Source organism: Pipistrellus kuhlii, unplaced genomic scaffold, assembly GCF_014108245.1.
Source record: "Pipistrellus kuhlii isolate mPipKuh1 unplaced genomic scaffold, mPipKuh1.p scaffold_m20_p_14, whole genome shotgun sequence".
In the NCBI taxonomy this organism is placed as follows: domain Eukaryota; kingdom Metazoa; phylum Chordata; class Mammalia; order Chiroptera; family Vespertilionidae; genus Pipistrellus; species Pipistrellus kuhlii.
Window position 1 is genome coordinate 43,320,042 of NW_023425449.1, and position 25,794 is coordinate 43,345,835.

Sequence of the window (25,794 nt, forward strand, 5' to 3'; positions counted from 1 at the left end):
TTGTTGATACTGTAGGATTCACAGTTTGTCTGGTTTGTGTTGACGACTACCGTACTACCGTACCGTATACAGGTAATAAATTTCCTTTGTTTTCACTTAACAATAAATGTGTACCGTATTCTTCTTCATGGAAAAATAAGACATCCCCTGAAAATAAGACCTAGCGCATCTTTGGGAGCAAAAATTAATATAAGACACGGTCTTATTTTGGGGGAAACAGGGTAGCAGCAAACAAAGGAAACACGGGAGCAAGCATGGGACAGGACAGCAGAGGCTGCTCTCCTGAGTAGGGTGGCTGGGCAGGGTCGAGAGTGAGCACCAGACTGGCTAAGATTACGGCAAATACTTGAACCCCCGTGAATCCCCCGCAAGGTGCTCCCTCTGCTGACCGGGGTCTGGGATGGGCCCCAAGGAAGCCAGACGGTTCCGGACACCTTTTCCAGAACTGCTGCCAGAGATCTTCCTCTCGTTCCCTCTCCGTTTCCTCAAAAGCGACGCACACGGCACACACCCCGGGCGCGTGGCAGCACTCACAGACACCTTCTCCTTCAACACGTGAGAAAGGTCTACTCTCCTCACCAGCCACCCAGACGTGCCTGTGCAGGAAACGAGCACCACGGCTCCCCCTCTCCCCTCCCCCGGAGGCAGGAGCGGGACAGCGAGGGGAGGCGAGGCTTCAGCAGCACAGCCGGGTGCCTGGAGGGCCTCGGCGGTACACCCTCACGCCTCACAGAATGGCCATCAGAAAAAAGGAGCATTTCAATGCAGTCCCTGAGGATGGCCGATTTCTCGCTTCCTTTATTTTTTGTTCTGATAACCAGGATAGCCAGGCGAAGGTCACTGCCTCGCAGTCACCCCTCCCCAGTGTGCTTCCTGGTGACATCATCGCGGCCCAGAGCCCTCCCTCCACAGCCTCCCGGCCTGAGGCTCCTGCCGGAGCTGTGAAGAAGGAGTAGGTGCCACCAGCGCTCTGAGAAGAGAGAGGAAAACAACCACAAAGGCACTAACTCGAACAGCTTGTCTCGTAACAAACCTGAATGACAATACGTTCCCACCGCAGCGCACTCGGCGAGCAGGGAGGGGGTCTTTGCTGCAGCGGTTCCTCGGGTTCCCGTTTCCCCGTCTGAGCAGGATTGCCAGTCTGTTTCTAAATGCCCAAATCGAAACAGCCGGGCAGCGTGAATTTACGAGACATTTTATTTTCCTCATTAAAACCCCATGCCTGCCGGGACCGGTTTAGCTCAGTGGATAGAGCGTCAGCTTGGGGACTGAAGGGACCCGGGTTCGATTCCGGTCAAGGGCATGTACCTTGGTTGCGGGCATATCCCCAGTGGGGGGTGTGCAAGAGGCAGCTGATCGATGACTCTCTCTCATCGATGTTTCTAACTCTCTGTCTCTCTCCCTTCCTCTCTGTACAAAATCAATAAAATATATTTAAAAAAAAAACACAAACAAACAAACAAAAAAAAAACAAAAAAAAAAAAACCCCATGCCTGACAACGATCAGAATGGTGTCCAAATGCAGCGACAGGCTTTTTGAAAAGCGCTGGGCGGAGGAAAGCAGCTGAACGCTTCCATAAACATGACAAGGGACAACCGACAGAGGAAAACCGACTCCCCGGATCCAAACTCATCACCACAGAAGTCCGCAAACGTGGGCCTGAGTTAACGGCCATCGTCTTTCACAGCCAGGAAGTTCACACCCTTTAACAAGACACGAAGGAAGAGGAAAATAACGAAATGGAGAGGCAGTGCCAGCCGCCCACTCTGCCCCCAGGCCCTCTTCCCTGCTGTCAGCATGGCCGCGGGCTTGGGGACAGCAAGGCTACCAGCTAGAAGCTACGTTCCCAGGAGCAGAGAAGGCCGGTGACGATGTGATGGAAGGCACAGGACGGCCTTAGGGACAGGGACCAGGGAAAGGCCTTCACAGGGCAGCCCCACTCCGCATCGGCCGCTCTTTGCCTCCCGGAGGCTCTGCCTGGGAGGGCCGCTGGGAGTTGGAGAGCATCTCAGTCCCCCGATGGCAGGGAGGAGGGGGGCACAGGCTCTGGGGCCCAGGGGCCGGTGTCCAGCTCCGCAGCGGTGTCCTTAGGACTCTGCTTGCGTGGAGGGAACACACCTGGGTCAGCCATTCCTGCAACATGCTGTCCAGCTCATTGTAACAAATAATCAATGTCCAGCATCCTTAAACGATTTTTTAAACACCCATTTAAAAACAAGGGATGTGGTAAGCAGCACCCATTTTTAACTATTCTTTTTTAAATTTTATCTTTATTGTTGAAAGCATTCTAGACATCCCCTTTCCCCCTCCATTGACCTCTCCTCCTTACTTACTCCCCCTCTGTTCCCTTCCCCCCGGGCCCTCACTGCACCCTTAGCCAGGCCTCCTAAGGCTCTCTCCTCGGAGAGCAGTCCTGGCTGACTGAGCAAACGCACGCTCCTGAAAGCAGCTCATGTTCCCACTGAGGAAGCTGAACACGAGCATCGTCGCCATCTGGGGGACGATGTACATCAAAGCTCATAAGTGACACCCTGGACTGCTCGGACAGCCAGAAGCCCCCAGAGCAGCTGTGGGGACAGACAGGAGCTCCCGGAGCAGCTGCAGGGACAGACAGGAAGCTCCAGGAGCAGCTGCGGGGACAGACAGGAAGCTCCAGGAGCAGCTGCGGGGACAGACAGGAAGCTCCAGGAGCAGCTGAGGGGACAGACAGGAGCTCCCGGAGCAGCTGCAGGGACAGACAGGAAGCTCCAGGAGCAGCTGCGGGGACAGACAGGAAGCTCCCGGAGCAGCTGTGGGGACAGACAGAAAGCTCCCGGAGCAGCTGTGGGGACAGACAGGAATCTCCCGGAGCAGCTGCAGGGACAGACAGGAAGCTCCCGGAGCAGCTGCAGGGACAGACAGCTGCAAGGACAGACAGGAAGCCCTGGAGCAGCTGCGGGGACAGACAGGAAGCTCTTGGAGCAGCTGTGGGGACAGACAGGAAGCTCCCAGCGCATGCATGCCCTCTGTCAGAAACGCCTCCCCTCAGGCTCATCTGGAAGAGGCAGAATGTGCGCAGGTACATGCATCAGATGACCCCGTGACCTCTGCCCCCCGGCCTTCTCCCGTGAGTGAGTGCGGCTGCTCCAGGGACCTGCTTCTGACAAACAAGATGACGGGCTGGCAGGCCCCTGACTGGGCTCCAGCACCTTGCTGGCAGACTCGGTCCCTGGCACAGGAAGCCACAATATTCTCCTAAAATACTGGAGGTGAAGAAGGCTCCTTTTGCTGAGGCTGGCGTTGCTGAAGCAAGCTGGCACACCGGGGAGGCCCCTCGCAAGGAACTGAGAGCCACCTCCAGCCACAGCCACCTCAGACCGGAGCCCGTCCATCCAACAAAGTGATTCTGCCTCAGCCACGGGAGCCTTCACAGCGACGCAGCCCGCTAACACCTGCCTGCAGACGGGAGGGCCTGCAGCCAGCCTCTTGAAGCCACGAGGATCCAGACCCAGGAACTGATGTGTTCCAGAGGCCGGGGGCCATGTGTTAGGTGGAAACTGGTAAACCATTCAGTTCATGACAGGCTATTTGTAATAATAAATCAATGGGAACAGCCAGAATGCCCACAAGTACACATGTGTGATATAATGCAACTCATCCATTAAAACCATGCTCGAGATCAGTGCTCGGCGAAAATGCAACTCATCCATTAAAACCATGCTCGAGATCAGTGCTCGGCGAACCGCAGCTCACGAGCCACATGTGGCTCTTTGGCCCCTTGAGTGTTTTAATGCTACTTGTTCAAAACAGACTCGCCCAGGCCGAAAACTGACTTCTGCGCACAGGCCACGAAGTTTCAATCACACTTGTACGTGCGTGCCCGCACGTGGTATTTTGTGTAAGAGCCATACTCAGGGGCCAAAGAGCTGCAGTTTGCCAACCACTGTTCTAGATGAATAGACAAGTATTTGTAAATTATTCTGCAATGTATTGGTTACAATATGTTTTTAAAGTTCACATCCTTCTGTGCCCTATAAAACATTATCTGGAATAAGTATGCTTTAGGTATATATGCAAATATAGAGAAGGGAGTAGAATCATACATAGCAAGGTGTTAGTAGTCACCACCACCTTGCTGGTGTTTTTTATTTTATTTCTTTGCTTATCTATACTTACAAATTGTTTAAAGTGATTGTGCACTATTATAATAAAAACACAGCCGAATGCACAGAGATAAGGAAAAGAACAATAAGCAAAAAGGGAATCCACAGCAATACAAAAGCTGCGGTAAACCAAGGAGGCGTCAAGCGTTCTTTGGTCGGCTGCCATCTATGTGCCAACGTAAAACCGAGAGCTATCAGACCGCCTGGCAGGCAAAGCCGCGCGGCATCAGGGGAGAAGGTGAGGGTTCATTCCCACTTGCTAACTGCCCTGGACGGAACACAATAAGGAAAGAAATGAGAGGAGTCATGTTGCAGAGACATCATAATCGTTGCAAGTGGATAGGAAGCATTACATAGATAACATCTGGAAAAGAGGAAAACTGACATCAACTGGACAAAATTGAGAGGTAACAAAGTACCAGAAATGAGAGGCCAGTGGTTCCCAGCCTCCTTCTGGCCACGCCCCACCTACGTGTCTCTGAAATCCTGATGCCCTCTTCCCTCCACCCATGACTTAGAACTCCTATTACTCAAAAGTGACTCCTATTCACATGGAGGAAGCCTAGAAGGCCGTTAGCTTGGTCTAAACAAGCTTCCAGAGAACATGGCATCCATGAAAGAGAAAAATAAAAGAACAAAAGGACAGTTGAAGTACTGAGGAAGAAATCACTAAGAAACTGTTTAAAAAATAATAATATGAAGTGATGCAAAAAAACAGCAAATAAAGTTTCAAACATATAACAGAGAACAGAAATGCGTAAGTATGTCACAATATGTATTTATACACTGGATATGAGGGCCCTAGAACATAAGAAGTGCAAAAACTTCACTGCTAATTACTCATTCTCGAATCGCCCCCCTGTGGGGCGTGTGCCCACGTTGGGAGCCTCTGGTGCAGGCAGTGCAAGCACAGAGCGAGATGCAGACACGCCAGGGAGGGAGAGACTGTCACTGCTAAGGAAACCTCACGTATTGATGAGTTTGGGCTCTTTTGCCCGGCTGACCTGTTTCTTTAGAATACAAATAATTTTAGGGCAAGTTTCTCCCATCCTACGGTATTTATTGGTCTTATGAAGAAATACACGCATGCAGAATCGTTTAGGGTTTGATTCTGGTGATGATTATCTAAGAAAAATATTAGATCATGCTGATTATCAACGAAAACTGCTCTTCATTTTGTAGCTCAACATTTCAAAGCTCTTTCCAGGAAACAGAGAAGACCACCACCCAAGAGCCAACCTCTTCAGCAGACAAGTCAGCTCTTTGGGGCTGCAAGGTGTAGCACCGACAGACACTGAAAAGTAGCTGCAATTTCCCAACATGTCTCTGAGTCCTGGGGGGGGCAGGGGGGGAGGGGAGGTCAGGCCCCGGGACCCCCAGAGCCCCTGGAGGAGGACACGGAACAGGGAAACTCGAGGGCTTTGCAAACAAGCCAACAGGCCCCAGGCTTCTGTCTGGACGCACCACGCGCCGTCTGTGCGAGCCAAGTGGATGTGACTGAGCTTTGAAAAAGTAAACATGTAAAAGGAGTAAGCTACAACGAAACTTGAACCTCGGGGTTAAGGGAAACCTTGAGGATTATTTTCCCTGCCTGGTCTGGCTGTGGCCCAATGAGCAGAATTCCAAGGAGCTTTTCCACGGGAGTTTGTGGAAACAGACGTGAAGAGCACACGTTCAGGGAAGCATCGCCTGGGGGCAGACCTGGGGAGGATGGACGCGGAACTGGGCGAGCCTGGGCTCTCCCCAGGGGATGAGGGACAGCTCGTGTCGGGGATTCGGAGAGGACCTGCAGGAATCTAGCAGAGGTATCGGGGGCGGCGGGAGGGGAGCAGGCCAGAAGCCCCAGCACCCAGAGATGTGGAGACAATGCAAATGAATGACCTTGGGTTTCTGAATGGAACTTGCCTTTTTTCTTAAAAAAAAAAAAAAAAAAAAAAAGCTGTTCCCTCTGCTTCAATGGCACTGTACCTTGTAATTTCTGAGATTTAAAATGTGAAACATAAGGCAAGGGGTTCTAACTCAGCGGGAGACCAATTAGAAGACTCAGACTGTCATTCAGAAGCATCCCACAGAAGGCAATAAAATGAGGGGGCGGCGGGTTCTATTTCAATAACAGAGGCGGCAGAAGGATTTTATTTCTTCCATCCGCCAGCCAAATATATCCAGCCCTGATCAGAACATGGGAAGTACACGCTTACACTACGTTCAGCTCAGGGAACGAAATCCATGCCTCACCAGACTGCACCCGAACAGAGCTCCGATTCTCAGGGAGGCTGTGCGAGGTTCCCTACCCTGTCTGCAGTGGTTTATAGGGCTACCAACAAACACTAAGTGTGCAGTTAACGTAATAATGGAGTTATGTTCAGCTGTGATCCCACCGTTTTATCATAAACTAGAGGCCCGGTGCACAAACTTCATGCACAGAAAGGGTCCCTAGGCCTGGCCAGCAATCAGGGCCAATCAGGGCCTTCCTTCCCTGGCTGCCAGCTGTCCGCTGGGGACTTCCTTTGTTCCGAGCCACCCCCTAATGGTCAGTGAATGTCATAGCGAGCAGTCAAACTCCTGAGGGGACAATTTGCATATTAGCCTTTTATTATATAGGATAGGAAACCCATCCACATTTCCTAGCGAGGGTGAACTGGCGTTTGGGGCAGGAGGTATTCACTGTGCAGGACTATTTTGTGCAACCAAAACTGTCCCCCTGGACATTTGCAAATGCCTCTTGTGAGGAGAATGGGACTCGGTGGTGGTGACACGAATCACCCATAGGAAACAACTGGATCTGACTGCTGTGGAATAAATGGGGTGACCATTTGCCTCTTTGAAAAAAGTGGGTATTTATCCAGAAACTAAATAAAGCCTGGAAGTGCGGTTTAACATCCCAAACTGTAGCGTTCCGTGTGAGAATACATATAAAAAGTTGCAAGGAATCATTATAATAATGCATTAGGCTGACGTATTAAATCAAATCGCAAATTGCTTCAGAGTTGAACTGGAGGTTTGGTTTCACTGGGAGGCCCGGCTCGAAGGTGGGTGCAGACCCTGAGACCAGGCCGTGTTTGATGATGAAGCTGATGCTTCTCGGTGTCCCTGCCGGACAGGACGGAGAGCTCAACCGGTCCACGTGCCTGGAGCATCTGTGAAAACATGGTCAATGGAGGTCTTTGTGTCCAGGGCGTGTGGCCAGTGGAGTGGAAGAGTCCCCGTCTCCTGCTTTTAGGACAGCGGTCGCCAACCTTTCGGACCTCACGGACCACCAGCAGTCCGCGGGCCACCGACTGGCAGCCTTAGGGGACAGTCCTGTCCTCTAGCTTATACATTTGGGATTTCCTGAGCCCACGGTATTAAAACACACTCTTCACGAATTCTCCTCTTGCTTAAAACTGTGCTCCCGAAGTGGTCCGAAATGTGTTTCGAGGGCATCACTGACTAGCTCTCTATAACCCAGCACAAAATCAAATTCCCGAGGCATTCCACGTGAAGCCTTAGCCTCAGCTCTTCCCCACTTGCCAGCAGAACTCTCCACAGAAGGGACGAAAACAGGAATTAAAGTTTAAAAGAATCGGTAACATTTTAAGCCAATAACAAAGCAACAAAGTAAACCTTTCCTTCTTAGGGAGTCTTTAAAAAAAATGTGACCCATTTCCAAGTTTGCATGCGGCATGCATTGATCCGCTGCTCATTATGGGAAGAAGCATACGCAAATGCATGCAGTGTGGGGGCCCAGCCAAGCCCCGCCCGTGGGCTGGTGTGGACCGGCTCCGGCTGCCCGCTGGGGAAGCCACAGCATCTGGGGACCGGAGACAGGTGCTTGCCCCCCGGGGGGAAGCTGCTTTTATGCTTTTAAAGAACTAAACTGTGACACTACCATTTAACCCGCCTTGGACTTAGATGGGACTTAAACATTTTAAGAACTGTAACTGCACAAAACATAGTTACGCACAGCTGGGAGTCACCCTCTAGGGGACACCATGGAATCATGCCGCTGAGTTTTCCCCGTGAAATTCCTCCGGAGCCAGACCTGCCACGTCTCTCCTCACAGGGACCGCCTGGGGAACTCGGCCGCAGAGCACGCCTGCTCCTCGCCCATCAGTCTGAGCAGGAAAAGAAGCCCAGCCTCTGTCGGAGGGTGACAGGTTGTGCTGAGATGCAGTGAGCTGGAGCGTACCCCGAGCGGCACTGCCCGGCACTGCCCGGCACTGCCCGGCACAGCGGCCACTCGCCACAGGTGGCTCTCCAGCTCGTGGCGCGCCCGTCCAGGGTGAGCTGAGCCGTAGCCGTAAAACACACACGGAAGAGCGTGCACAGTGACTCACTAATACCCGCTATACTGATCAGAGGAAACACGATATTTGGATTTATTAGGTAAAATATTGTAGTTTTACCTTAATTATTTTCACCGATTTCTTTTCCCTGTTTTTTAAAAATGTGTTTTTATAGATTTGAGAGAGAGGGAACCAGGGAGAGGAAGAAAGAGAGAAACACCAATAAAAGAAGAGACCCATTGACTGGCTGCCTCCTGCACACGCCCTAGTGTGGATAAAGCCTGAACCCTGGGCGTGTACCCTGACCAGGAATCGAACCAGCGACCTCTCAGTGCCTGGGACGACGCCCAGCCCACTGAGCCACCCCAGCCAGCACTCTTTTTCCTGTTTTTGATGTAGCTGTTAGAGATTTAAAGCTGACACATGGAGCTCACATTAAGTTCCTATTGCACAGTGCTGCTCAAATATCATTCTCTTAAAATAAACAAGCGATCAACATCTTTGAATTATTTATCTGCCTTTAATGATTGTTTGCCTTTCTGCAATAAAATGGAACCCAGCTCCGTACTGGCAGAGGGAGGTGGGTGGTGGGAGGCACTGGAGTCCCATTGTTTCCACACCTGATGGATGGTTTACATTATGAACAGGTACAGGGAGGGAAAAAGATGCTGAATCAAACGTAAATGCAAACCCAGTCTGAGAGGTGCCACAGACATCGAACGACAGCTCTCCGGAACATTCTGGAACGAGCTGAGGTCCCTCTAACACAGCAGTACGGCAGGTCCCCCTGACGTCTCGGTGGCCAAACATTGCCTAGTTTGCTGGCCGAAAGGATTCACATGAAAGAACATTTATGAACGGCCCGGACTCTGCAGGTGATCCCTGCGAAGGTGGGCACGTCACACGTGTAGCGTTTCACTTTGTAACCACCCAACTGGTCCAGGAAGCATACCCCCCAAAAATGGCAGTGCCTTAAATTATTATTTTAAAAATTCGTATCAATGACCCAAATTCTAAGTTCACAACGCAATTCTGAAAGTTGGCACATTCTAATTTGACATGATTTAGTGCTTATAATAAAAGGATCTAAAACACAGTAATTAGAAATTGATGAATCTTGAATGACAAGTCAACAAAATACGTGTGGAGAGTCTTCTTTAAAACACACACACACACACACACACACCCGTACCCTGAGCCAAACGCATGCCACAGACCCTCCGCTCTCCCAAGGGGCAGCCAGGGCAGCGTCGGCCCCTGGAGGCCGCAGCCCAGGAGCGGGGCCTGGGGCTCCGAAGGCTCCTGTCTTAGCGTGCTAACTTCCCCATGTTTCCGTCGGCACTGGGAACGTGGGCTGCAGTATGTCTGCATTTAAATCATAGAAATTCACCCACAGGCACGTGGCTGAAGCAAGAGCCATTTTTAAAAACAGCAGACAGGAGTCCCAGCATCCCACCCCATTCGATGAAATGCTGCCCAGCGTAGGAAGGGAGAGAAGACGTGTCTCTTTTAAACTGGTGTCAGCTCCCAAGCCTGCCATGAGCTTCGGTCTCCGGGTGACTGAGACACCGCAGAGTACCCGGGCTTATGTGTTGACTCAGGCGGTGAGGCCCTGGCTGGCGGACCTGGCAGTGTGCTGATGGCACAGCGTGCTCATTAGGCCGTAATGTCCACTCCCCTGGTCCCGGCCCTCTCCTGGCTCTGTCCTCCGCCCACCGCCATGCCTGTGCTCTGGAAAGATCACCTGGCGGCTGCGTCACACAGACCGCCGGTGGCCAGGAGGCCGGAACAGCAGGCACTTGGTGGCCTGAGTCACTAACGGGGTGGAGAAGGACAGAGTGGACTGAGCTCTCCCAGGAACGGTGCCAGGATGGCTGCTTCGTGGTGGTTGCTTCAGTTGCTAACAGGACTCCACACATGGCACACCATGGACCTCTCTCCCATCGCACACCTTCTTAATGTTGGCTGGGATGAGCCTAGAGCCACCTCTTTACGCCCCCTCCTGCCTCAGCTTCACGCTGGTTACGGGGCGCAGCCCGGGCCTGGTTCATGCAGTTACACATTTGCTCAGGAGCGGCTGGGCTTCCGGAGACTCGGGAGCAATGACCCCCCTGCCTAATCTCTCATTCAATTCCAAAACCGAGACAGGAGACTTGCTACAGGTGCACAATACATACAGACCAAGGAAACGTGCAGGTAACACCACTGACCACGTGGGGTCACACTCTCCACTGTGCAGACAGGGTATCGCTGGAAGCTCAGGTAAGTTTCTCATTCCGAACACAAAGGTGAGAGCTTCTGAAATTCAGACTATACAATTCCCAGAAGGATCCCGAGAGACAAACATGATCTCATTTCACCCAGCGAGTGACAAGTATGACATCACTGTGTTTTCAAACCCTGCGAACCAGCGGTGCCGGGTGGTGCATTTTCCTTCTTCCCAACAGCAAACCACCACAGCCCGGCGTCTTCCAATGAGCGCTGTGAGGTCTGGGGGTCCCTGGGGCCAAATGTTCTCTGCCCCCATTGCTACCGGTTTGCTAGCAATTTCTTTAGCCTCAGAGTTACAATGAGAAGACAGTCACTACTTTGCATAACCACACTGTAATTGCTATCAGGGTGAAATCCAACCGATTGAAGTATCAGTACTTACACACACACACACACACACACCCCACAGATACACACACACCACAGACACACACACACCCCCCCCACAGATACACACACACACACACACCCCATACACCCCTCACAGATACACACACACACCCCACAGATACACACACACACACACCCCCCACAGATACACACACACCACAGACACACACACACACACCACAGACACACACACACCACAGACACACACACACCACAGACACACACACACACACACCTCACAGATACACACACACACACACACACACACCACAGACACACACACACACCCCTCAGATACACACACACACACACACACACACACACCACAGACACACACACACATACCCCATAGATACACACACACACACCCCACAGATACACACACACACCCCACAGATACACACACACACCCCACCCCCCCACACAGATACACACACACACACACTCTCACACCACAGACACACATACACATACCCCATAGATACACACACACACCCCACACACATCCCCCACAGATACACACACACACACACACACACACCACAGACACACACACACATACCCCATAGATACACACACACACACACCCCCCCCACAGATACACACACACACCCCCAGATACACACACACACCCCACAGATACACACACACCCACACACACCCCAATATCTGGCGAAAGAGAATAACAGGCACCCAAGGAACAGACTGTCTAATAAGGTGTGCCCCACGTTTGAGCTGTTTTCTTTTGGAGGTTGGAGGGCAAGTGATGTTAAAAATACCCATGTGTTTTCAGGCATCGCGGTGTGTAAAAAAGAGGCAAATGGAGGCTCTTCCATAACACGGATGACGGCAACAAGGATAGGAACTCGCTTGGGGTTATAAACGCACCGGAGCCGTGGGCCTCTGGTGACACGTGTGCTCCCGGGCGGTCACCTCACCTTTCTGAGTCTGCTTACTTGTTTGTAAACCGGAATCACAGTACTTACTATGACATGTGAATTTTTGTATGCCCCCCATCTCCCCCATATCTAGGTGAGATAAACAATAAGCAGGAAAATCAGCAAAAAGGTCTCGGCATGTGTCCCTGTCTGTGCCATTGTCATCCTGCCATACGTTGGTCCAAAGGCACCGATGTGACGTAAGTAAAGTTATAACGTGACACAAGCTGTTGGTATTTCAGATCAAACCCCCGGCCCAGTTCCAAGGTAGATCCGCGTTTAAAGGATTACCCTGATATAAACCACAGCAAACCTCTTCTGTACCGAGTCACACATCAATACGTTAGGCTTTTCGGGCCACCTCTGATTTATGCCACGTGTGCTTCATTTTTCAACCCTTTAAAAACATAAAACCACCCTTTCCTCAAAGGCCAGGGGCAGACTGGGCACAGCCGGCCCGAGACGGCGTCCTTGCTGTTAAGCTGTGCTCAGTCTGCACCCCGTGTCTTCAATGTCTCCCCGCCCCGCTACTTCCCCACTTTTTTTTTTCTTTACTATTCATTTGCCAAAAACCTAATAACATTTGCTTTTCTAGCACGAAAGGAGTTCCAACTACCGCGGCCTCAGGCTCATTCTGAAAAGCTCTGTTTCACACAAGCACTGAACCCAGTTCCTGGAGAAAACCTTTCCTGGGTCTCTCGGCTTCGCAGGGCGCTCCGGGCGGGCGGAGGCCGGGCCTTACCTTGCCGGGGGCACGTCGATGCTGGAGGAGACCACTTTCCGCTTCTGCTCCAGGAGGCAGACGGAGCGGGCGCTGTCCCTGTCGTGGTCCGGGGCGCGGGGGGCCGGCCTGCTGTCGGCGGCTTTCCCGTCCTCCTCCATGGCCAAGGGGAACCAGGGCTGGTGAGACAGTTTTTTACTCGAGTCCCGTTTCAGGTCCTCCAGGTGAAACGTGAAGGTCATGTCCCGCTTGATGCTGCCCACCTATGGAATGAACACACATCGTCACTCACACACCTGGGAGCTCTGCAGGACCGTGTGCAGGGGCCGCCAGGGGAGACCAGACACTACCCTCCCTGGTCAGCTTGAAGGGTGTGTGTATAGTGTAAATGAGAAAAGTGCAACATACAAATAAAATAGCTGACACCACAGAGGAACGTATGATTAATGCGTCTTCTGTCCTCTGCAGACAAAAGCACAAAACACCAGAGGAGCCTTTCGGGAGAACAGCAACTTCTGGGGCTTGAAAGCATAAGACTTGTAAACAAAATCCAAAAATGTAAAACATCATTGCTTTCTACAACTGAGAAAACTCAATTAAATCGATAAATTCCTTTATTTTAAGCCTTTATTGTTACAGTATTGTAGGTACACCTCTTCTATTGCCCCTCCACCTGGTTCCTGCCCAGCTCCAGGCCCTCACCACCATATTGTCGGTGTCCACAGGTATGCATATATGCATATAGGTTCTTTGGTTAATCTCTCCCCACCCCCACTCCCTTTCCCTCTGAGATTGGTCAGTCTGTTTCATGTGTCCATGCCTCTGTGGTCTATTCTATTCATCAGTTTATGTTGTTCATTAGATTCTTGTTCATTTATTTTGACTTTCAGATTCAATTGTTGATAGGTACACATTTATTGCCATTCTATTGTTCATATTTTTAATCTTTTCTTTCTTTCTTCACCTTCCTCTTCTCCTTCTTCAACACTCTTTAACATTTCATGTAATACTATCCTGTTTCCCCAAAAATAAGACAGTGTCTTATATTAATTTTTTCTCCCAGAGTTGCACTAGGTCTTATTTTCAGGGGATGTCTTATCTTTCCATGCACTAGGTCTTATTTTTGGAGGATGTCTTATTTTCGGGGAAACACGGTAGTTTGGTGGTGATGAACTCCTTTAGCTTTTTCTTGTCTGTGAAGCTCTTTATCTAACCTTCAATTCTAAATGATAGCTTTGCTAATCTTGGTTGTAGGCTCTTGCTTTTCATCACTTTGAATATTTCTTGCCACTCCCTTCTGGCCTTTAAAGTTTCTGTTGAGAAATCAGCTGACAGTCATATGGGTGCTCCCTTGTAGGTAACTAACTGCTTTTCTCTTCTGCTTTTAAGATTCTCTCTTTGTCTTTAACCCTTGGCATTTTAATTATGATGTGTCTTGGTGTGGGCTTCTTTGGGTTCCTCTTGTTTGGGACTCTCTGTGCTTCCTGGACTTGTAAGTCTATTTCTCTCACCAAGTAGGGGAAGTTTTCTGTCATTATTTTTTCAAATATATGCTGCCCACATGTGAAGTGAACACAGTTTCTCCTTCTGGTACCCCCATGATGTGAATGTTGTTACTTGAAACTGTCCCAGATGCTCCTTACACTAACTTCATATTTTTTTAATTCTTTTTTCTTTTTGCTCTTCTGATTGGGTGTTTTTCCTTCCTTATATTTCATTCTCAGCATCCTCTACTCTATTGTTGATGCCCTGTAAATTATTCATCTCAGTTAGTGTATGCTTAATTTCTGACTGGTTCTTTTTTTGTTGTTGATGTTCTCATGAATTTCGTTGAAATTCTAAGTTCCTTGAAGTTCTCATTAAGTTCCTTGAGCAGCCTTATAACCACTGTTTTGAACTCTGTATCTGGTAATTTTCTTGCTTCCATTTCACTTAATTCTTTTTCTGTTCTTTCTTCTGTGACATGTTTCTTTGTCTTCACATTATGGCTATTTCTCATGTTTGTTTCTATGTATCAGGTAGAACTGCTATGTCTCCCAGACTTGGTAGAGTGACCATGGGTAATAGGTGTCCTGTAGGCCCAGTAGCTCGGCCTCCTCAGTCACCTGACTGGGCACTCCAGATGTACCCCTGTGTGAGCTGTGTGCACAGTCCTGTTGCAGGTGAGCCTTGAATGATGTTCGAATCACTGGGAGGGATTGACACCAGGCTAATTGGTTGTGAGGACTAGCTGCAATTACAGCTGAAAAGTTGCTGTGCAGGAGACACTCCTATGGAGCAGGACTTGCTACAGTGGGGTTTGGTGCTCACTGAGTCTGCCCCTTGAGTGTGTCACTCAGGGATGTGTAGGGTTGTAATCGGGTGTGGTGTGAAGCTATCCACTAGGAGCACTGGCTCTGGGGCCTCCTGGAAGGTACAAAGTCAGCCTATGCCTATGCCCTGCCCAGGGCAACCCAGCATGAGCTACAAAGCAATCTGCAAATGGCTGCTATTTGTGTTGAGTTTGGTGATGCCCAGGAGAGGCCAAGCTGTGAACCAGAGTGAGCTACAACTAGTGCCAGGCCTGGGGCCACTTATTGAGAGTACAGGGCATGCTGAGGCCAGCTGCTGCTTGTTTGAGAGATTTTAGCAAAGTCCAGAGGATGAGACAAGAGAGGCCAGTTGAATGGAAATGGCTTGGATGAGCCTGCAAGCAGGGAGGGGTGGGGTCTCAGGGAATCACCAGGGCAGGGATAAAAGTGTGAACCAGGCTGATGGAGATTCTGATATGGTGAAGCCTGTCAGCTCTGTGGCAGGGAGGGCTCAGCAAAGGAACAATGGCCTCTGCCAGGCCTCCGTCTTGGAGAAAGCTGCCCCTCCAGCTCTTGCCCTGGTTCCAGACTAGTTCCTCCCCGAATGTCCCAGGTTCCTTTCAAGCTCAGAGGGAATGATTCTGAGTAAGTCCATGCACACGCCCTTTAAGAGAACTTCCTGGGACTCCCACAGCCTCCATGTCCCACTGAGCCAAAATCCCTGCTGTTTTTTACAGCCCAAGGTTATGGGGACTTCTCTTGCCAGCACTGGAAATCCAGGTTGGGGGCCTGGTGTGAGGTAGGGACCCCTGTTCCTCAGGGAGACCTCCATAGCCTGGATAGCTCTTCCGATAAAAAACACTGCACGTGGATGTCAGTCCAGCTGGTTCTGCAATTCCACCCCGTGTCTCTGCCCCTCCTACTCGTCTCCGTGTGCTTCTTCTCTAATTCCCTGGCTGTAGGACTTCTGTTCAGCTAGATTTCAGGTGGTTTTGAATGATGGTTGTTCTGTATTCAGTTTAAATTTTGAAATGGTTGTGGGAGGTGGTGAGTACTGTGTTTACCTACACTGCCATCTTGACAGGAAGCCTCTAAAGTTTTCAAAGTCAATAAATTCTTAAATATTTCATGCTGATTATGTTTTCCAGAAGACAGTGATGACTAAAAACACGAAGGCTACCTTTGACCGTGAATACTGGTCTTCACCATAGTCGTATGTATGCTCAAGAAGAACTGGATTTTATCCTTTATTTGCAGCGGTTAATATCTTCAGGAAATCCCTCCATTGATATGACAATAAAAAAGATATTAACTTTCCTTATTGTTGACTAAATACAACAATGCGTAAGGCGTGAGGCAAATATAAAATGAAACCGCAGGGAACTGACTCCGGCTGTTTCAGAATCTGGGAAGAGTGAGGAGGAGACGGACGTTACAGAAAGGTCTGGGTGAGGTGATGGGGACTGGAGATGAGGTTCAGAGCAAACACGGTCCAGTCTTAAGTGTGTGACGATAGCCAGTACCCTGGGTCCTCACTGTCAGGGTTTTCAAAACACGCCTGAACGACACGTCACAGCTCCACACCTCAGCGCGTCCCTCAGGACTCCGTTCCTGGGGTGAGTAAATCTTCGCCCGCCCACTCACGTAGAAGCTCTGCTTGTTTGTTTCTTCTTAGGTTCAGGTAGGAGGAAAAGCATGAAGAAGGTCATCAAATAGATTTAGAACTTTAAAAGCTAAAGCCACAAACAAAGAAATTTTCAGAATAACACAAGACAAGGATGCATGTTCAGCGGAAGTGGAGACTTGGCAGAGCATGATATCGATGGGCAGAGATTCTCAGACGGAAGAGAAGCTCGGAGCTGTGTGTGCTGGAGCCACAGGGCTGCCCACGGATGAGGGCGCCCACGGATGAGGGCGCCCACGGATGAGGGCGCCCACGGATGAGGGCGCCCAGGAAGACCTGCGCTGCCGCGGGGCCTGGGCCCGTCTCACCGCTGCTCGTCAGGCAGGAGGGCCTCTCTGTGCTCCGGAGGCAGAGCCGGCTCCACAGGAGAGCCGTCAGCACGCCTGCCCACCTGTGACTCACTAAGGGACCAGAGCTCTTTAATAACGTAAAAGGCCAAGAAAAATAAGTGTTTTTTAAAAAATATATTTTACTGATTTTTTTACAGAAAGGAAGGGAGAGGGATAGGAACTTAGAAACACAGATGAGAGAGAAACATCGACCAGCTGCCTCCTGCACACCCCCCACTGGGGATGTGCCTGCAACCAATGTACCTGCCCTTGACTGGAATCGAACCTGGGACCTTTCAGTCCGCAGACCGACGCTCTATCCACTGAGCCAAACTGGTTTCGGGAAAAATGAGTGTTTTTAAGAGCTGTTTTAATGACACCAATACATTATACAGAGGTATAAGAAAAGACTTCAAACTTCCAATAATGCAATGAGTGTTCAATAACAATGCAGTTTATTATGATGATGATGATTATTTTTAAATACTCACTTGAGGATGTTTTTCCATTGATTTTTAGGGAGAGTGGGAGAGAAAGGGAAAGACAGAAGAAATATCGATGTGAGAGAAACACGAGTCCCGACCGTGGCTCGGGCTGGGGACAAGCCTGCAAACAAGGTACATGCGCTTGACTGGAATCGAACCCGGGGAGCCTTGGGTCCACAGGCTGACGCTCTATCCACTGAGCCAAACCGGCTAGGGCAGTGGTCGGCAAACCGCAGCTCGAGAGCCACATGCAGCGCTTTGGCCCCTTGAGTATGGCTCTTCCACAAAAATAGCACGGCCTGGGTGAATCTATTTTGAAGAAGTGGCGTTAGAAGAAGTTTAAATTAAAAAAATTTGGCTCCCACCGAAACCGGTTTGGCTCAGTGGTAGAGCGTCGGTCTGCAGACTGAAAGGTCCCAGGTTCGATTCTGGTCAGGGGCATGTATGTTGGTTGCGGGCACATCCCAGGTGGGGGGTGTGCAGGAGGCGGCTGGTCAGTGTTTCTCTCTCATGGACGTTTCTAGCTTTCTATCTCTCTCCCTTCCTCTCTGTAAAAAATCAATAAAAATATTTTTTTTAAAAATTTGGCTCTCAAAAGAAATTTCACTCGTTGTACTGTTGATATTTGGCTCTCTGACTAACGAGTTTGCCGACCACTGGGCTAGGGCGACAACAATGCAGTTTATCTGATCAGTCTCCGTACCGTGTTTCCTGCCCACAGGCGGGCGTGAGCACGGGAGCTGGCTCACTCCCAGGGCAGCCCAGGCCCAGCGATGTCACAGCGGAAATGTGCTAAGCACCAGGCCTGAAAGGAAAGCAAAGCCTCGTCCTGACGGTTACCAACCATCTCCCTCTACGTGCCAAGTACATTAATTAAATATTTAAGAAGCCATTAATATTCATCTGCAGCAATAATTGGCATCCATTCCTCCCTGGGGGCCAACAGAGCCGGTGAAACGATCCGTCCATGCACCGTTTAAGGGATGAAATCATGGGAAGTGTTTACTTTCTTTAAGGTTTCCAAATTTGTAAAAATTAAAATAAAGAGGCCATTTTAAAATGAGATTCAGAAAAGGTCTGAGGATAATCTCTGAGCTGGTTGCCGGGGAGGGGCGGGCCTCTGTTGCTGGGATAAACCTCTGTGGGAGGCGGGCCAGGAGGAAGGAGCCAATGCCAGTGTGTCCTGCACCCCTTTGTGCTGGCATCTAAGGGGATAAACAAAAACGCACAAAAGGGCATGTATCCCAGATTTCTTATAATATTAAAAACATGCCATTCTCTAAACACCCATCAACAAATTCAGGGTTAAATACACACCAATAAAATGTATGGTGAAAAACAAAGACCTATTTCTATATTTACTGACATGGAAAAACATTTAGCACATTAACTGAAAACAAGGAAATAGAAACGAATCTATGTAACATGACCACTGAGAGGAGGGATGTGTAGCTATAAAAAGAGGGGGGAAAATCTGGAAAAACTTTCCAAAATGTTAAGAATGGTTTTCTTGGGAGCAGAATTTAAGCCAATTTTACTTCCTATTTTGTTTGTCATTTGTATAACGTTTGTGTATAGTTTTATATTTCAAAACCTATGTAATTATTCTATTATGAAAAACATACAACATTTTTATGTAATTAACTTTCTTAAGAACCTGATATCTAATACTCTTTAATTCCACCAGCTTCCACTTATGTGTCTATCAAAGCGGGAAATGAATTGCCTAAAACAATACATCCGTTTACTCTATCTGACTTTTCAGGGTTACTGGCTCCCCTCAGCATAAGAAACCACAGTGGCTTCAACTGAAACCCCTGCCCATCAACACACACGCCTCCGTGAGCATCACACACACACTCGCCATCTGTGTCCTTTCCTGCAATAAAACACAGCTTCATGTCCAATTATCCGAGAATCACTAAGTTAGCGGACACATAAAACCCAACGTTTTTATTCCAACGAACAGCTTCTGTTTTCCTAGGAGAAGATAAACAGCATATCTATGGCCATGATATACTCAGGAAATTGGCAATATCTTAAACAAGACGTTAACGGCGTCTATTTAAACCCCGAATTTCTCCAAGTGGTGTCCTTTGTAAATTGGATGCTACTTTCTAAGGCAGTGAGTGAGCTCACCAGCGTTTCTCAATTCAAACCCATCTGGCTTCCCCAGGAGGACCCCAAGGGCATACCCAGAGAGGGGGTGGCTCCTACCTCAGCCACTGGCTTCACCAATCCCTCCCTCTGCCCACACACAGAGGCCTCCCAAGACACCAATGCCCTCCCTCGGATCTGCCCTGGTGAGATGCCAGCAAGCATGTGTCAACACTCACTCTTGGAAATTGTATTCACTCATCTCAACCCAATGAGATCGGAGGAATTGGCCCTGGAGAGTCCCTGGCCTTCCAGGAATCGTCTGCAGAAAGCCAGCACGTTTGCCGTCGGCAGCTTCTGAACAGCAAGGAATTCTGGGAGAGAGGATGAAACCCAGGCACAGCACCAACCCCCACTGGAGAACCAGCTGTGGGAGGCGACGCTCAGAGAACCTTCCATTCAAAACTACACGCACACACCACACAAACCCTATAGAGAAGTTTTCCTGCTTCAGACAGCTTTTTCTCACATTAGCATTTATTTTAAAACTTGCTTTCAAAGCGCCTAAATCCCATACTCAGTGACTAACATGTGAGCTGCAGTGTGGAAATGGAATCAGACCCACAGATGTTAAAACATGTCACAGAAGAAGCCGAGGTTATATGAATACTAAGAACTATTGGTTTAATTAATTAGAACTATTACCACTCAAGGTCATGCTCAAAGAAAGATCAGACTCTTCCGTTGATAAAACTGTGTCCAGAAATAGTCCACAGAACTCTTCTCCTCACTTCAGATTAAATTCTCTGCATGTCACACTAGGCGCCCAGGAAACCAGTGGGCTAGCCAGCCACCCGGTCCTGAGGCAGGAAGGAGGCAGAAACACCGCGAACACCACTGCTTCCCTTGGTGGCCTCTTGACTCTATCATCCCCTTGGCCCTGGGAACCAGCCCAGGGTTTCGGTGACCACTCCATCCAGTGTATCGCTTCTCTCCTCCAGGCAGAGCAGCTGGCGACAGGGTGTTGGGGCAGCAGATGAAACACAGCACATCGGAGCTGAGCTCTGGGTTGGGTTGGGGCATCTTGCCCACCCACCTTCCCACTTCACCATCTCAGCCAGGAACGCTGCTTGGGCTGGGATCACGACAGCAAGATGTAAATTAATGTCTTCCCAAGTTATTACCCAACAGAGCGTGAGCTGGTCTGACGGCTGCCGATGACTCACAGGGAGCTCCGAGAGCGCCCGCAGACTCCTCGGTGGAAGGCGGCTTGGCCGGGCCTCCAGGCCTTCTATTAACATCCTGCAAGCGAGGGCACAAGCTCGGTGTTTTTAAAAAGCCTTTCTGACAAGTCCCGAGGGGGAATATCCATTTCTGGAGAGCCAACAGTCAATTCAAGCTCCGCAGAGTTCCTGTCTATTTCTTCCAGCCGAATGTAAAAAACAGGGAAAGTGAGGGGGGGGGCCGGTGTGATTGGGTCTGACTTCAGTATGGATGGAGAATGTGAGCCTCGCACATTTGTTTTATATAAATTGAAGTTTAACTCGAGCAGTCACATCCAACCCCTTGGGAAATCCTGTGGACTTTACCTTCAAGAACATACCCAGGATCCAGTCCGGTCTCACCGCCGCCATCCCCAGCAGATCCTGGTCAGGCCACCGTCAGCGCTGGCTGCATTTGAACAAGCTCCTCCCTGGACCCGTCTCCATCCCTGCCCCGCCTTCCCAGGCCCAGTTCCTCTTTTTTTCTTTAATATTTTTAAATCCTCATCTGAGCATACATTTTTATGGATTTTATAGAGAGAGCGCGTGGGAGAGAGAAGAATCAACGGGAGGGAGAAACATCCATCGGTTGCCACCTGTACACATCTTGACCAGGATTGAACCCGAAATTTAGGTATGTGCCTGACCAGGAATCAAACCGCCAACCTGATGGTGCATGGGATGATACCCCCACCACTGAGCCACTGGGCCAGGGCCCCCCGGTTCCTCTGGATGACAGCAGCCGGCCTGCCCCGGTGACGCCAGGCTCAGCCCGTGTCCCTCCGCAGCGCAGACCGCCCAGCCATCTTCAAATTCATCAGCAGCCGCCGCAGTCTCACAGCCTTTCGCTCACAGAGCAGATTAGGAAGCAGATTTTAAGTAGAAAAGAGAGTATCGGTTGCCAAGGGTTCCTCCTTAAACATACATTTCATTTAAAATACAACTCATCGTTCCTTTGAGCAGAAAACAAGTAAAATGAAAAACAAAACTTGAAAACGAATGAATTTGCACGTTAGCGTGGACTGTGATCCGAGTTTGCAGGGAGCCAATTAATCCGCTCGCGGCACAGATGACCAAATAAAACCTGTTAACAAATGCAGCCAGTGCGTATCCAAGGAAGTGAGCAGGACATAGAAGAGTAAGGGTGTACTACAATCTGCTTATCGTAATTTTAATTATTTAAAATAAAGGTCCAGCCAAAACCGGATTGGCTCAGTGGATAGAGCGTCAGCCTGCGGACTGAAGGGTCCTGGGTTCGATTCCGGTCAAGGGCATGTGCCTTGGTTGCGGGCACATCCCCAGTAGGGGGTGTGCAAGAGGCAGCTGATAGATGATTCTCTCTCATCGAAGTTTCTAACTCTCTATCCCTCTCCTTTCCGCTCTGTAAAAAAAATCCATAAAATATATATTTGAGAAATAAAACAATAAACGTCCAACTGGTGTAGAAGAGAGCGGATGGCAATGTGAGGAAGAGAAACCTGCCGCTTCACACACTCTTTCAGACCGAGGTGGACGGCTCAGCGAACACGGGGCCAGCCCGCGGGAGATGAGGGCAGACCTGCAGGTAAAAAGGTGCCCCTGACCTTCCAACCCACTCCGGATCCCTCCATCCTGCTTGCTGCCTGTGCCATCAGGCTTGCTTAGCCAGCCGTAATAAACGTGTGTGTGTGACACCTGTCTCCTAGCGGTCCTGCGCCTGCCAGGGCCCTGACACAATACAGTACCTGTATGAAGTATTTGTGCTTTACCCACCTCTCCTCTCTGTGGTCCCAAGCAGCTCGGAGGCAGAGAATAATTTTGCTCAGTTTCACATCCCAGGCACCTGTTGGGCGCTTGATAAGTGGTCACTTCATTAACGTATGAAGTGAAGATCAGGTGTGGAGGGGGCCAGCCTGTAAGTGCCGAAGGGGGAGGGCCCGTGAACCCTGGAGACGGGAGTGAGGGCTGTTCCGCATTCGCAGTACTCTCAGTATACCGAGGCAACCGGGGGGACTGGCGTGGGAGCAACAATGATGGCTGTGAAGTACAAGACACCGCTGAAATCTCTTCATGCACGTTACTTCACTCTGTCCTCCCCAGATCCTCAGAGGACCAGCTTCCTACCCAAAGCGTGCAGGTAAGCAGATAAGACACAGAGACGCTACACTTCTCAGACTTCTCCCTCGCCCGCCTACCTGTGTCCCCCTCGGCTGCAGCCCTTCCCACGGCCATCAGCACACACTGACAGCCTAACCTTAAGCAAGACCCTTTCTGGACCTCCGACCCTGCTCCCCTATTGCTGCCATGAGAGCCAGCTTATAAGCAAGACGGGTCTCCACTCCCCACCCATTCCCTCTTCTGCTTCAAGTCGGAGCCTCCCACCGCCTCCCACCACTTGGAACCAGAGACGGGTCCTGAGAGCCTGACCTTCCCCCGGCTGCCGGCAGCAGCGGAGCCGTGGGCGTGGGCTGCCAGCACGTGCTGTGCACACTGCTGCCCCTCACCGCTCACTCGTGCTCCGTCCCATGCCTCGTGGGCCAGCGGCTCGGCAGAACCTAAGTCACACTCGGGATTCTAGCTGCAAGCCATTCGGGACCCTGTGGCCACAGCGGCCCAGGAGATGTGGAAGGGATGGTGGAGGTGCTGGGAGGGAGTCTTTGCGATGCTTGAAATCGATAAACGTCTCTCCACGTCTATGGCCACCGCCTTTCTCCTTTGGATCACACCACAGCAGCTTCTGGTCTACTCCTCCCACTTCCATCCTCAACTCACAAGAACCCTCACATTGTTAGGGAATCAAATAAGAATGAAGAAGACTATTTATTTTGTAACTTCAATAGACCGTGTAAAAAGACTACTAGTAATAAACAATTGTTCTTAGTGATAGCTATTAAACCTTTGAAAACATCATTTACGTTGGCAGCTACCTAAGTGACATGCCTGGAAGGTGCCAGGAAGGTGCCTGGTGCGGACATGAAACCCAAAGCCTGGGCACGAAGCCAGGAAGTCGATCAACAGGGTTCAAGCACGTTTAGGTTTCTAATCCCACATTCCTGGTGAAATACTAAATATCCCCAAAAAGGAGTCAAAGAGAACTGGAATCAAATCCTAGCTCTGTCACTCGCTGGGGGTGACGGTCTATGCAGCAGGGGTGCGGGTGGCAGAGGAGCACCCAGGACCCAGGCTGCAACAGTGCTCCCACCACAGTGCCTGGCGCAGGCCACGCGGGCAGTGAGCCTCAGGCCCTTCTCTCGGGCAAGACCTCGCGGAGGGAGGTTAACATCGGCGTGATGGTGAATGAGAGACCAACGCTGCTGCCCTCTGACACGGGCCTGGTGCATACGAGGACCCCACAGAAAGGGGGCGCTGGTGGGAAGCGTGCGGCAGCCAGGGGCAGAAAAGGAGTTGCCTGGAGTGGGAAGGGGTCATCCAAGAAACAGAAACAACAATAAAACCAGGATGAGATCGTGAAAACCCGGTCTAAAAGCTTTCGCCTGCCCTAGCCAGTTTGGCTCAGTGGGTAGAGCTTCAGCATGTGGACTGAAGGGTTCGGGGTTCGATTCCAGCCAAGGACACGTACCTCAAGTTGCAGGCTCCCAGCCCTAGTCAGGGGCATGCAGGAGGCAACCAATGGATGTGTCTCTCTGTCTCTGTCCCTCTCCCTCCACTCTCTCTAAAAATCAATGGAAACAATGTCCTGGAGTGAGGACTAAAATAGTAACAACAACAACAAAAGCTTTTGCCTGAAGTGAGCCCAATGGGGTGTATCAATGTCTGGGCCACTGCCCACTCACCCACTTCCTGTGCTCTAACCACCTGCAGGAAACAGGAGCCACAGTGGGGCCGCGGGCACAGTGGGGCCGCGGGCAGCGGGAGGAAGGAATGTCCACAGCGGCCCCCTCTCTGCTGGACCCCACGTCCCAGATCCGGGGTGCCAGCCGTCTCCCTCAAACGCAGGGTGCTGCGCCCGTCTCCATCAAGGGGCAGAGGGCGAGCCTCAGCCAGAGATCACCCCAGAGAGCTCAGCCCTCCTCCCCCTGCACCCGCCAGCTCCATCCTCAGCGGGGAAGCCGCCAGGCAGCTCTGCCTGCTGTGTGTCACAGCCGTGGACCAGCTATGTAGACATGGCTTTCCACCAGCATTTCTTACAGATCGGGCCTGTGGACTCAGCCTGCAGCTTTTAAAACAAATAGAGGCCAGCTGGCATGGCTCAGTGCTTGAGCATCAACCGATGAACCAGGAGGTCACGGTTCGATTCCTGGCTGGGGCTTGTGCCTGGATTGTGAGCTGGATCCCCAGTGTGGGGGGTGCAGGAGGCAGCTGATCAATGATTCTCTCTCATCATTGATGTTTCTATCTCTTTCTCCTTCTCGCTGCCTCTCTGACATAAATATATTTTAAAAATATATTTTAAAAAATAGAAAGTTTGGGTAAAAGGGGGATAGTGATGGAAGGAGACGTGGCTTGGGGTGGTGAACACAACACAGTGTACAGGCGATGTGCTGTGGAATTGAGCACCTGAAACATGTATGAGTTTGTTAACCGGTGTCACCCCAATAAATTCAATAAAAAAGGAAAAAACCCAGGAGCCCTGTATTAGTGTAAACATCACTAATTTAGTAAAGGAGGAACTATGCACTGGTTTGTATATTCTAGAACGGCACTACTTTATTTAGCACTGAAAGACAGAATTTAGGTGAGATTGTGTAAGTATTGTAGTTTTACCGGCTTTGTACATGCACATTCTCCGTAGGAGCCAGCCGGTCCCGGCTGACCATGAGGCCGGGCTGGCGGCCGGGAGTGCTTGTCCCGGACCCCGCGCAGAAAACGGTTATGTGTTTGTGGATGTGAAGTCGCACATGCGGTTTGTTAACAGCTGAAACCTTGTGCTCATGTGTTAGCTGCATTGAGGTTATTTTACAAAGAGAAGGCATAGTAG

General features: G+C 50.3%; 1 protein-coding gene across 2 annotated transcripts in view; it reads right to left on the reverse strand.

Annotated features, from left to right (window-relative positions):
* The window catches only part of ZNF704 (zinc finger protein 704), a 97,122-nt gene that overhangs the window by 50,526 nt on the left and 20,802 nt on the right, over positions 1 to 25,794 (reverse strand). For both annotated transcript variants that reach the window (XM_045581542.1, XM_036437293.2), the window contains exon 2: positions 12,750 to 12,991. In XM_045581542.1, the coding sequence (XP_045437498.1) occupies positions 12,750 to 12,970 (221 nt within the window). In that variant the 5' untranslated portion in view covers positions 12,971 to 12,991. The remainder of the gene's footprint in view (positions 1 to 12,749; positions 12,992 to 25,794) is intronic.